The sequence below is a fragment of the Lepidothrix coronata genome, unplaced genomic scaffold (assembly GCF_001604755.1).
Source record: "Lepidothrix coronata isolate B3197 unplaced genomic scaffold, Lepidothrix_coronata-1.0 Scaffold174, whole genome shotgun sequence".
Classification (NCBI taxonomy): domain Eukaryota; kingdom Metazoa; phylum Chordata; class Aves; order Passeriformes; family Pipridae; genus Lepidothrix; species Lepidothrix coronata.
Window position 1 is genome coordinate 1,893,219 of NW_016690354.1, and position 13,718 is coordinate 1,906,936.

At 37.3% G+C, this 13,718-nt stretch overlaps 1 protein-coding gene across 3 annotated transcripts in view; it reads left to right on the forward strand.

Moving 5' to 3' along the window:
- CRACR2A (calcium release activated channel regulator 2A) overlaps positions 1 to 10,536 on the forward strand; it is a 54,578-nt gene extending 44,042 nt beyond the window's left edge. For 2 of the 3 annotated variants that reach the window (XM_017830104.1, XM_017830106.1), the window contains 5 exons: positions 1,545 to 1,626; positions 2,712 to 2,826; positions 4,450 to 4,551; positions 9,077 to 9,153; positions 10,055 to 10,536. In XM_017830104.1, the coding sequence (XP_017685593.1) occupies positions 1,545 to 1,626; positions 2,712 to 2,826; positions 4,450 to 4,551; positions 9,077 to 9,153; positions 10,055 to 10,145 (467 nt within the window). In that variant the 3' untranslated portion in view covers positions 10,146 to 10,536. The remainder of the gene's footprint in view (positions 1 to 1,544; positions 1,627 to 2,711; positions 2,827 to 4,449; positions 4,552 to 9,076; positions 9,154 to 10,054) is intronic. The other variant, XR_001877237.1, reaches the window with a different exon arrangement.
- Positions 10,537 to 13,718: the final 3,182 nt, after the last annotated feature.

Here is a 13,718-nt window from a genome sequence, read left to right on the forward strand (position 1 = left end):
GAGCAGGTCTCCTGGGTGTTCTGCCATACTGAAACAGATATGTTGATTACCAAAGAACATCTCAGATAGCACTAGGTGCCTGTGAGCAAACAATTGAATTCTACCCTGCCATCCTCTCCAAATTAATCCAGTCAGAAAGAAGAGCCTAGGCACCAATTAACCTGACCCTTGATGCCTACTTCAAGGTGAGCTTAGTAATTTCCTAGACTTCTAGGTTTTCATTGACTACATCTTTATTAAGTGGAATGGGAGCTTAGACACCTATATGCAATTGTCTATTCATATATCCTATAGACCTATATGCTGTGTCCTATCCATGTTGTTTTGTAAGTGGCTAATACACTTCTCTAGACTCTGAGGTCTTACACAATGTGTGCAAATTTTCCAGAAGAAAAGGAATGAGTCTGACCTTTTTCATATTTTGGCTGGTCATCCAGGGTTCTTGCAAAGAAAATGGCAAGAAAGTATTTGTCATAGCTTTGATTTTTAATGTTCACATCAGTGAGTTTCATAGGTGTGGACTATGGCTGGCAAGATACAGGCAGTTGAAAAGTCAAGTGAACAACGTGGAGAAGAGTGTTCTCATTGAATTTCTACAGAACAGTTCAAATTTCTTCCCTTGAGATATAAGCAATGGATATGTCCTCCATCCAGATTTTGTAATTGTCTGTTGAAGGAATGCTGACGTAGATGCTTTTTCATTACTGCCAGTGGCAAAAATCCCATCGATGTGGAAAATGGCCCCAAAGAAATGGTTGATGCCCTACTGAGATCCCTTCCAATTTGAATTATTCAATGATTCTGTGATTTAGTGATACATACATTGTGATACAAGAAAATGCAGATTATCATTAGGAGGAGGTAGTGACTGATTGACATTTAAGACTCTAATTATTGTTATAAATATCCAGAAGACACTTATATCTTCACAGGTTAGGGAAACTGGGAGAAGATTCATGTAAAAGTTTAGATAAATTAATTTTTATCTCACTTCCATTTAACCCCTTAATTAGGGGACTCATATAACTGTAGTGAGCTCATCTTCTATGTTCTGAACAGGGTAGGTAGGAGGTTCTCCACGTGTTCTGTCCATTTATCTTCAGCATTTCTCTTAGGTTCCATTGTCCCCTGTGCTGTGCGTTGTGTTTTTCCACTAATTGCAGAAGGTGCTTATGTGGCTACCTCTGAGTAAACTAACAAATTTCATACAACTGAAGTTATACAGCATGAATTCCAGGCCAAATGGCTTGGGCTGGTGTGGACTGTCAAATGGACCCTTGGCTCATGTTCTCTAATTTGGAAATTGACTTACCTTACAGCTTTTAAAAAACTGAACTATGCTATTAACATTCATTATTTTATTACTGAAGAACTTCAGACAAATAAAAGCTCTTGTTGTCCTCTGATAGTTGGAGGCTATAGACATAATTCTTAATGTAATATCTATCTTGTAACCTTTCTGGAATATTTACTATTTGCTGGATCCATTTTTCAGAGATCAAACGGCATATAAGGAGACAACTTACTTTGCACTTCTGTTGTAGGTGTGGATTACAACGTGAAAACTGTCACAGTAGATAATACCCAAGTAGCGCTGCAGCTCTGGGACACTGCTGGCCAGGAACGGTGAGAAACATTCTGTTGTGGTTTAACCCTAGTAGTCAGCTAAGCTGTGTAGCTGTTCCTTCACTCCCCCATCCAATGGGATGGAGGAGAAAATTGGAGGGGTGAAAGTGACAAAACTCATTGTTTGAAATGAAGACTGTGTGATGAAATTAACTCTATCCCAGTCAAAACCAGTATACATTTCAAGGTTTTGCCTCCTTGAATCGTCTATTTGAAGATTAGTAAGCATGGACCTAATCCTGCTTCTCAGGAGAGGAACAAATTCCTAACAGAACCAGTGGATTCAGTTTAAATCCTTCCCTTGCATCAATAGTGTGCTGATTTGCTGCTAAGTCCATTGAAAAACTGCCAATCTGTAAAAGAGATTCTTGTTTGAACTCTTAAAAGTTTAACACTGCACAATTTCTTTAGGAGGAAGACTGATTTTAAAATACACCTAGAATTATTTATATGACAGAAAATGCCTTAACGGATAACAAAGAGTTTTTTTACCAAAACAATCCCATTGTAGTCAAAGAACTCCAAATTTCTTTAAGTTTTCAGTGGCAATTTCTTTCCCCATCTCCTCACCTGTTGTATAATTTTCTGCTACTAAAGAGCATTTAATGAATGGGAAATTTCTCCTCCAATCTTAAAATGAAAGAGGGTGGGAGAAGGTGAGATATGCAACTGGTTTTCCAGCTTAACCCAGAATCAATTAAAGAAAGCAGGGGGAACTTTTCCAAACAGTTATTTTTTAAAAAACCTTTTCTTTTTAAGCAAATTATTTGTCTTTGTAGTAATTTGTGGGGTCTGGTAGAATGGGATTGCTTACTATGATTTATAGTAAGCTTCACCTTTCAAACAGGATCTGCAGTGAAGATCAATATTACAGCTTCTCTCTTGTCTAGTTTATGGAATTTTTGAATGCATAGGTGAACCGTGTTAAGAGGGCTTTAACCTTTCCTAAGGTGATGATTAGAAGAAACTGTATGGCAACATATTCCTTTGGGAGATGGAGGGGAGAGGGGGGAATTGCTATAAATTTTTCTGTGTCAGATTGCTGCTTTTGTTGAAGAGAACTATAAACATGTTTTTACTTGTAGGTACCGAAGTATTACCAAGCAGTTTTTCAGAAAAGCTGATGGTGTCATTGTGATGTATGATATAACAGCAAAAGACACATTCACAGCTGTCAGGCAGTGGCTGATAAGCATTGAGGTAACATGACATAACGTTAAATCTAAACTCGAGTGTCATTATTCTCTACCTTCTTCTGAACAAGGGCTCTTAGCAGGGCAAAACATAAAGAGCAACGTGTTTCATGTACATTTTTGCTAGTGAGTTTGGTCTGCACAGTTACCACTAAAGGTAGTTTTTAATCTCTATCTGTGTAAAGAATCATAGTTCCAGGCTTTTAAGGACTTCAGATATGGGTGTTGGGAAATCCCAGCATGGAATCCTCTGATTTCTCATAAAGGTAATTTAGCTCATGACTCCCGTTGGATCACTGCTAGTGTTGAGAGGTGCTTTGGATCAGTGATGGCGATCTGATGATCATTGATTATCACGAGCAGTCTGACAGCCAAGTCAAACCATGGAGCTCAGGGGAAATTGACTATATTGTGAACATAAGCCATAAACTTAAAAATACGATTTGAAGTGCTACAAAGTACTACATTAGCGCTATGAAACTGTCACATGATAGGCGGTTCAGTTTCCTGGGAATCATTCTTTCAGCCACATGAAAATAAAATCCTAGACCATGCCACTGAATGACTTGAGGAAACTAAAAGTTAAAACATACTAAGAGTGTAAGCAGCTGAATTTGCTTGTGGCCAGAACAAAAAATAAAACTCAGGCTGCTGCTATAAAGGGCTGAGTCATAGTGAGAACAAAGTGTGACTTCCTGTTTGCTCACTGAAAAAGTAAGGGACAAATTGATATGTAAAGATCATTTATCCCGATTTTATTTGGCATGTGCTCTAATATAATATTCTGTTTTCCATAAAGACCAAGAGTTGGCTTTGTGAGTTCAAATTAGGACTCAGTCATTCAAATGTTTCCAAACAGGCATAGTTATTCCACATGAGTAGTCTTACTTAAGTAATGTTAGCATGCATTTGATAAGAACAGGCCCTTATTAAATATATGATCTTAATAAATCAGTGACTTTTAATTCAGAATGGTAAAAGCTAGAAGAGCTTTTTAGATTTTGATTCAGAAAGATTGAATATTGTGGTTAAAACCTTTTTCCAAGCTGTAATAGTTCACTCTTCTTTACTGACTAATTTTGTTTGCTGCAAACTGTTGCTAAGTTGGACATACGGCCAAGTCCATTTACTGCTGTATCACTCACTGTGATAATTATAACCCTTTTCAGAATGAATTTTGATTTCTGTCTATTCTGTGTATTTTTGGGGGCCTATTCTGTGTATTTCTCCACTATTTCATGTAATTCATTTGGCATAATTGTACCCAGGTGTTGTCATTATTTTTCTTGGCCATGTAATTAGAAAAGCAATGACAATAAACACACAATGTCTGAGCCTGTGTACTATGGTGGTTTTCTCTCTCCCGTTTTAATATAGAGTCTAATGAGCTTCTGTGCTGTTATTAAAAAAATGCCAAGTTAGTGTAATCTAAGCATTCTGTCTTTTTCATGTCTTTTATCAAACTTTAACTCCTGACATGTTTGTAAGTAAAGTGCCACTTACCTGGCTCATGTGTTAAGTCTTAAATGTCTTGTCATAGCGTGACATTTGTTAGTTTTTATCCTCTTGATCTGTGATTTTTTTTAAATACAGTGCCTCATTCAGTTGATATTTGTTCTTTGTTCTGCAGGAGGCAACTGGGGAGGATGTACCTGTCCTTTTGTTGGGTAATAAAACTGATAATGAAAAGGAACGTGAGGTCCCCATGGGAATGGGAGAGCATCTTGCTAAGGTAAGGTTCCCTGTACTTAGGGAGCCCCTTCCAAAGCTTGAAGGTGAAGGTTTTAAAATGGAGTCTCAATGTATCTAAATTCATAGAAACACAGATTAATTTTGATCAGACAAGTATTTTTAAGGATTAGGAACCTCGTCACCCTCATCAATTCAGCTCTCAGTGATGTAATTGTTGATAATTATAGTAGTTATAACACTGTGTAGATTAAAAGAAAACACCCCAAAACCAAACCAACCAACCAACCAAAAAAAAAAAAAACAACAAAAATGAGTGGAGAAAAAAGAAATCTAAGAATTCACTCTCATTGTCTCTCTCCTGTCTCTTCTCTTTTTCTCTCTCTTTTGTTTCTTCCCTTCTTTTTTTCCTCTCTCTTTTTTTCTTCCTTTTCTCTGTGGATGGATTCTTAACAGAGAGATAATTTGGGGACCTTTTCTCCCTCCTACCTCCTGTAAAACCACAGAAGACCATCTGTTACTCCTGTGGTAGGAGTAGAAAACATGTTTACTTTTAGTAACTTTCCGTCAAGGAGATAAAATGAGTTAGCAGTCTGCATCTACCACAGCACTGGTTATCCATGGGCATAATTTAAGCATTAAAGAGACTGCAAATACCAGATACTTGTTTATATTCCTGTGTGCCATGCCTATCAGATTTTCTTTTGACTCTTTCTATGCAGTGCATATAGTCTGAACATCAATGCCTGCAGAATATTCATTTATTTAATAATAACTCATTACAATATTCCTGAAAAATTAACTGAATTGATAGGAATATACCTACATTAAACAATGTGCTGGATTTCACATATTTACTTGTTTCTCCTTTGAAAATAGATTTACAGCTCTGCTTGCTAGTAATCAAAAAGAGTATTTTCAAAATTTGAAATGCAGCTGAATTTTTCTTCCAGGAAAGATTGCTGCTAGGCACCTCTCTGTAACTGAAAGAATTAAGACCAGATCTCTTTTTATCTTAATCTGGTTATTCATACAGCCTTTTGAAATCATACCTCCATATTCAGGTTTGTATCTATTATTTTGTTTTAATAGGAGAGCAATATCAGTCTTGAACTTTATCCCTCAGAGATTCTCCCTGTAGGAAATCAGCTTTATTTTCTTTTATGCATGGATATGCCAATAGCTTTGAGACCCTGGAGGAAGGGACTCCAGGGTGTAACATTGAATCCTTCTGTGAAAAAACAAGTGACACATAAATGCTAAATGGACAGAGAGTAGGTGTCTTATGTGTCATCTCACTCTCTAAAAAAACTGTACTAGTTAAAACAGAGATGAATCATTCTAGTATATAGAATTCACAGCCCACCAGGCTATTAATTCTAACATGTCATGCAAAAAAATAAAATGTTTTGCATAAGTAAAACAAAGAAAGTTGTCAAATAAGATGGTTATAATCAAATGAATGGATCTGAATGACTCATTTGAATGTGTGAATGTGCTGCCTGAGGTAGTTAAGGAATGATTAATGACAATGGATTAGTTGAGAAGCAGCATAGATATAATTAAATTATAATAATTTGCCTGCTGAGCTAATAATAACCATGAATTTTAATGAAATATTAATTCTTGCTAAATGGCCGTGTAATTCCTATGAAACCACATACCACTGTCTCTATTTGTGAATGCAACTGAGTTACTTACTTTGTGAATAATCACCTACAGTGATTACTCACACATGATCCAAAATACACTGGACTAGATGCTGAGATGATACAAATACAGCCATATTTGGTGAAAACAACCTGTTCTTGTGCAGACAAAGAAACAGATTAGCCTGTTGACCCTGAAGTCCAGCAGTTTTAAGAACTGTTTCAATATCTCACAGGATGGGTTTGGTTTTACCTAGCTTTTCCTGTAGTCAGAAAGGAATGTGTACTTTCAGAGGCCATTCCAGCCCAGCTGTGTTAACCCTTGTTTTGCTTCTGTCCAACACCTTGTAAGTCAGTGTACTACAAATTCACATAACTCCTTTGCAAGGCAGGCAGCATGGTTAGTTATTAAAAGGAAGAATGGCAGCCTGAAGAGAGTCCTCGTCATTTGAGAAGACTGGTAGTTGCAGTGTGTGTTACACCTTGAGAAAAGGGAATAGAATGACCATAGGGATCATGGAAGTCCATTTGACTTTTTCAGCAGAGGATCCAGAAAGAAAACTCCATTTAATAAAATTTCTGTTTAGCTTAGCTTGATCTACTGATCAAGAGATCATATAAGCACAATACATAGAGTATTCAGACATATTGTGAGCATCCAGGAACAGCTGATGTTCTATTTCAATGGATTAGTGTAGCCACTGACAATTATTAAAATAAAATGCTTTATGATAAAGGTGCTGCTCAGGCATGCTCATACTCAGAATGATTTTGTTTTGGCACTGCACGTTTCCTGAGAGATCTTAAGCAGGTCAATAAATCCTTCTCTGTCACTCTTCCTTAACTATAAAATAAGATAGTAATGCCTTTGTCTGCCTTGACTGCAGACTATATATGCTTCATGGGATGAGCACTCTTTCTGTGTGTTCCTACAGTGTCTCCTTTGTCAACCTGTCAGTGGCATTGTTATATAAATACTGCTAATGAGGGAGCTATTCTCAGAGTGATATTACTTTACAGGACAGAAATCACCCAGCTCCCTTTAGTAATAATTAATTTTCCTACCTGTTCTTTAGATGTCTGCTGATTTGTAGGTAAGTTTTTAAAATGAAGTAATTGGCACTGGTCTCCAAGGTTCAATAGCTAATTCTTGGATGGAGATGGATGGCATTTCCTGGCTACTTGTGCTCCTTGGGTATGCTATCAATTAAAGTTTCCTCTTTGAATCAAAGGAATGACTCTTTGCATTTCCAGGCTGTCTCCCCTTTCAGAGGAAACCTTTTGCCAGACAGACAGAATTAAGCCATTATTATCAATTGAGTTTAAGTTGCTATCTTTCCATTTAGATTCATACCAGCATAAATGATGTCATCACTGGGAGTTCTCCTCTAGTGACATTCTGTTTGTTGTATGTGGGGAAGATGTCAGAGTAGTATCACTCTCTGACTGACATAAAGTAGCTGTGGGTTTTCTATTAGAGTTCTGATCAGCTGAGCAGAAAGAGGAGAGTGTAAATTTTATTTCAAATTTCTGTTTGCATAGCTAGCAAGAAATTTGACCCAGTCAAATTTTATCTTAAACCTTTTCTAAGAAAAGCAAGAGAATCATAGGGTTACATAATTGTAAATGTTATACAGAACACTGGTTAAAAAAAAATAGCTATCCAACACTAACATTGCCTGATTTCTTCCTTCTCTGCTCTTCTGTGCTTATGTGGCCATTCAGAAATTACTGTGAGTGGTTCAATCCTGTTTTTCACTAGAACAAACAATATAACCATTGACAACGTATACAAAACTAACATTTGTTAACCCTGAAGCCCTTTGTTAGTGATGCTAAAATAAACTACCATATTTATGACGTTTCTTTTCCCCACTTTTTGTCTCTGAAATTTTGTGAAGACAACAAAAATTTACAGAAGTTGTGTGAATTTTGAAGCATGGTGTATACATGTAAAAAAGCCCAAACCACAACTGGAATACCTGGTCATTTTAATGGGAACCTTTGAAAACTGAATTGTAAGTGTCTTATGAAGAGTGGTTAAATAAATACTAATGCAGTAGCCACGGTTTATAACAAACAAATGAAAATTTGCAGATGTGATTGTAATTTCCTAAGGTACTGACTTATTTATTTGAATTTTAAGCTACTGCCATAAATAGCAATAAGACACATAGAAAAGTGGAAAGTGACTAGAACCTTGAAATCTGGATGGATAAAAGGACATGTTCTAAAACCATAGAGGCAGTGTAGGTGAGCTGTAATGTAGTATGTTGTGGAGGTAGACAGATGTCTATTTTGGAGGATTATCTGTCATTCCCTTTCAAACTTCTTTGCGGTCACAACTGCCAGGTCAGGCTTTTGTGCAGATAATCTCTTGCATTTGCATTTATGGTGATAAGACTTCAGCTGAAGTACAGAGAATCTCTCCAAGACTTGATAATTTATCTTCTGTTCTTAATTGCAAAGCTCCCAGGGGGTGCAGAACCAAAGGTGCAGGCTGACTGCAAAAGTAGGTGCAGAAAAAATTCACATATACAAAAAGATGAAACAAAAATTATTGGAATTCTTTTCTCCTGCTTTGTCCAGCACTCGGTGATGTACTAGTTGCCTGATTGTCACAAGGAAAGCTCACAAGACTTCAGTACCTTACAAGGCATGTTTGTGTTTCAGCTCTTATAGCTAAAGCTACTATATAGAATAAATATCTGCTAAGAGAATCATATAGTTGTTTGTGACCAATGGTTGGACTTCTTTTGTTACTCTTTACTGTTAGCTTTAGAGTTAAATCATAATTTTTCCGATGATCTATTTCTGTTTCTTTATTTGCATATTTCAGTTTATCTGCATTGCTTTTTTTAAAACTGGAGTGAGATATTGTGCAAAAGTAATTGAAATGGTCTTTCTGTTTGATTGTAGGATTACAATTTAATTTTCTATGAATGCAGTGCATGTTCTGGGTACAATGTGGAAAAGTCTGTGCTTCACTTAGCTAGGTAAGAAGAAACACACAGTCTATGAGTTCTTTACATGCCTGACTTCCCCATCATTGATGACAGAGTGAATTCTCTTGGTTAAATTAGTTTTATAGGAACTTAGAGTGATGAAATATTTGTTCCTTTTAAACTGATCTGTAGCCTGAGCCTGTTGCTCTGACTGAGTAGTTGCTCAGGTGCATAAAGAGTCCTATGTTAGGCTAGCGAAGCTCTCTATAGGTCCAGAAACACATGAATTGTTGCTAGGAAAGCTGAGGGCCTAGGATGTTGTGATAGGTCTTGCAAGAATGTCTTGAAGGTTTGGAGAAATATACTTGAAAATGGATGCTGCTGACTCCTTGCAGCAGGACATTGGATATGCTTCTTTCTTCCCTCTGCTCATTACAGCTCGAATTCTACTGTTTGCCTGGGGATTGGGAGACAGGGAGAAATGGATTTTTGAAGTTGTATAAAGGATAGAGGTAAAAATACAGGAAAATATGTGCCCTCTGAACTACTTACGGAAATAAAGGCACTGGTAATGAGTTGGCAGATCTTTAATATTGTTGCTGAAATCAGTGAAATTTTGTGAAAGTGTCAGGTAATTGATAAATGTGTAGGTAGCTAGATACGGTTTTGTTTTGTTCCAGCCTCAAAAATAGAAGTCACTGTTTTGAGTCTCCATAACATACAATAAATGCTGACAATCAGCACTAACTAAATTTTTCTAACTAAATGAACAAAGGCAGTTTTGTGATGGAGCCACCATAATTGTACTTTTCTGGTTGTTTGTTAGTTTGCAACATTCTATCATTTTCTGTTATTCTCTGGACAATTCTATAGGCTTGGGAAAATGTTTTTTGTTTGATCTCTTATGAGTATTATCGACTTTTTTCTCTAAAGCATTGTTTCTTTCCCCCAGGTTTTTAAAAGAACATGAAGATAAAGTGAAAGAGAAAACCATTGAACTTCAATCTGATATGAATAAAAAGTCTTGCTGTATCAGGCAATAAAATGCTGGGGCATGTCATACGTTTATACAACACTACATAGCACTGTCAGATTTGCTTTTATCTTCCAAATATTCTGCTGTGTTCTGAGTGTAGGTGTAAGTGAAACTTAAAATCTTCGTGTGCTCTGATCTCTGCTTTTATAAATATTACCTTCAGTTAATTGACAATGTATTTGGGGCAGTAACAGTCTTTTAATTCTGTTTGATGCCTAACACCACTGAATCCTGCTTTACTATCAGGCTTGTAGAAGATACCACTTTATTAATAATAAGAAATAACTTTATAGGAAGAAAACTACTTGGAATGTGAAGTAAATTCTTACTGATGTTAATGACCTGTCTTCTGAATACTGCTTATTTCAGAGCTCTTTAGATCCTGATTTTGTGCTAACCTTTGTGTACAGTTTTTTAAAAATTGATATAGGTATAGTTGTTGGTAGTACTAAGTATGTTAGGCTGACTGAACAGGTCCTTATCTCCAAAAGTCTGTCATAGAAAGTTTCATGCCAGATGTTGGAGGTAGAATTTTCAGAAATGGCAGATCTTACTTTGAGGAAGATTTTGAGAAACTTACCAGCAATTAAGGAGTGAAAAATCTCACCAAAATCCAGTGAGATATTGCTCTCTTTAGCAATGTTAAGAAAAAATTCCTCGTGTACTTAAACATGTGACTGATTTTTCAAAAGCATCTGCCGCACAGCGTTCCCCCAGGGCCTGAGTGCATTGAGATACACTGTTTGAAAAATCAAATCCACAGGGACATGTTTTAGAAAATCAGATCATAAGAAACGCAAATGCCATAATTAATTTTGAAAACCTTTGTCAAATATATACAAAAAAAAGAAACTTAAGAATGGGTCACCCTTCCAGCACATGATCAACAATTATTCCCGTTGGTATATGTCTTCACTGCATCAAGCTACTGTGGTAAACATTCAAGAACAATTATCCATGATGGCGAGGTTGTTTGGAAACTAGAACGCATGACATAATTTATTGTGCATTAAAATATCAAGCAAAACTGTAGATTTCATTTTATGAGACTGTTACAGACATTGTTTTTAATTCCTTTTCTAAATGTTTTTAAAAAGTTATTTTTCATTTGAATAATGAATCAATTTGAAACTACAGATGAATGTTAAGCACTAACTCAGTAACTTATTTTTGGATAAAAACTTTGTCGGTAATTAATTGTGCCCTTGGGATTTCAGTCTGATCAAAGGTATGTATCGAGTTCCAAGAACTATACAATAGAGGTTTGCAGACTTTCCCCTACAGCAATTTCTATATCCATACCAGCACTCAAATACCCTTTCCTATGAGTTGGGATCCAAACATGAGCCCTTCCCTATCAGGTAGCATAACCAGGGTTTTAATTTTACTTCTATCAGTAATGATAGATGAACTAAGTAGCCCAGGATAAGCTGATGCTTAGGAGTTTTCCCCTTGTTGATTCCCGAGAATCTACTCATCCAAATAAAAAAAACCCCTTGGTTTCAGTGAGGTGCCTAAGAAGCTGTAAAACACAAAAGGAGCACAATAAGCATCCATTACTGAAAATCAATAGGCTTTCTGTTCACTTCCCAGGATTGCTTCTTGAAAACCATAATTGCTTGTGGAAAGATGAGTCACGTTATAGACTGCTGCATATTGTCCATCATGGAAATCTCAGAACTGAACCATCTGTGTTCGGTCCTGACTGAAGCTGAACTAGTGCAGCCCCTAATTTAAACATCAGCAAAAACAACTCTTTGTCCTAATTTCAATTAGGGAAGAAGTGTCATCAGTTTAAATATTGGCTGTGCTAATTGGCTTTGAATGATCTGTTCCCCTGCAGTAGAGTGTTTTCTACCCCGTCAACATCAGAACTGGCAATATTTCTTCCAGCTTCTGTAAGCCTCAGGAAGACAGTTTGAAGGCTTAATTTCAGCTTTACTGCCCATGACTCTAGCCTCACAAGCTCCCAAATTCTGATTCTTAATTTCTTATTCCCTTGAAGTTCATCTCAATTTTGAAGGACAGTGACATGTGAGGTGAATTTTCTTTATGTGACTTCCACAGGATCATTTTTATTTGGACGTCTCTTAGTGTGCACTGAGACCCTGCTAGCAGAATATACACAACTTGAGGGCAAACAATGCTAAGGAGCAGCTGAATCCTGTGATGACAGGGATTTCTTCTACTAGAGACAAATCTGGTGCAATCTAAGACCCAGAAAGTATCTTGTGTCTCAGACTGATAGCTGTGGCTGATGCTGTTCCTTTTTGTAAGTCCAGCTGAAACCCAAGCAGAATACGTATTGCAAAGGTGCAGATACACAGCACTTAACATCATCAGCCACACTGACAACACAGAGGTTGATGTCTTCACTGCTTGTCACCCACATTACACAAACATCATTCCCATAAATAGGAACACAGATAGCCCAATCCTTCTCTTCCTTTCCAGCAAATCAAGATTGAAGTTTGCTAATGAAAACATCCATGTATACAAATCCTGTGACTTGCAGTGCTCTCCCCCTCTCACTCTGCCCTCATCCTCTCCCCCGAATCATGCAGAAATTTGGTAGAAATAAGGTTTAATAAAAAGATTGAGTAGCCTGCAGCTATGGGATACAAGGCTTACTCAGATAAGCAGCTTGCTTGTATACAACTGGTCCCTTTTACTCTACCTTTTCTTGATTTTTTTTTCCCATGCTTCCACCATCCACCCTGACCTCTCCCTTTCTTTGCTCTTCATATCTCAAAGAAACAACTTGTCCCTAGTTGCCTTTTCCCTGTTAGTCCCAGATTTTCTTCATCTGTACCCACATACATATTTCTTCTGCCATTTCCTAAGTTACCTCAGCTTTACATGCTATTATTGGTATAATTACTTAGGTGCTGCTGGCCTTGCAGGTTTCCACTCCCAAAAGATTCCCTACTGTTCCGTTCTAATTACCTGTGAAGTTACTGTGTAACTCCCCCTTCTCCACTTGTGAAGTCCAGCTATTGCTCACAGTGCTGTCCGTAACTGTTACCAGCATCTCACTCTGTTATTTGTAATGTTCAGAGTTGCTTGTGTCGTGCCCAGAGTTTTTCATGGTCTGTTTGATTAGCTAAACCTCAGGCCAGGGGCTAGTCACCTGTTGGCACACCTGAATAAACAGAACTTATGGATTGAATAGTGCTTACAGAACACAGGTATGAATAACGTGTGAAAAGACTCTGGTTTGGGACAGGTTCTACTGCCCAGGTGGTCATCAAACTGGTGTGGGAATTGTCAGCTTTCCATTTTCCTTGATGCCATCTTATCTCTGTGTTGCTGGATTGCTGTCTTCTGACTCTCCATCAGGGTTTCATACCTCATTATTTTTCTCAGATCTTCAGAAATCTAATTCTGGCTTGATAGCAGTTAAACTTTCTTCCTTTTCCCTTTCCCTCCCTCTCCCTCTCCCTTTTTGCATTAGCTTTAGTTTGCTCACAGTCTCCCCGTCCACCTTTTCGCAAAAGCTTTTTGGATGAAGATAAGCCGAGATCATGATACAACTGTGCATCATGGCCTCTGGGTCATGGAGTCTTCCATGAAAAAAATT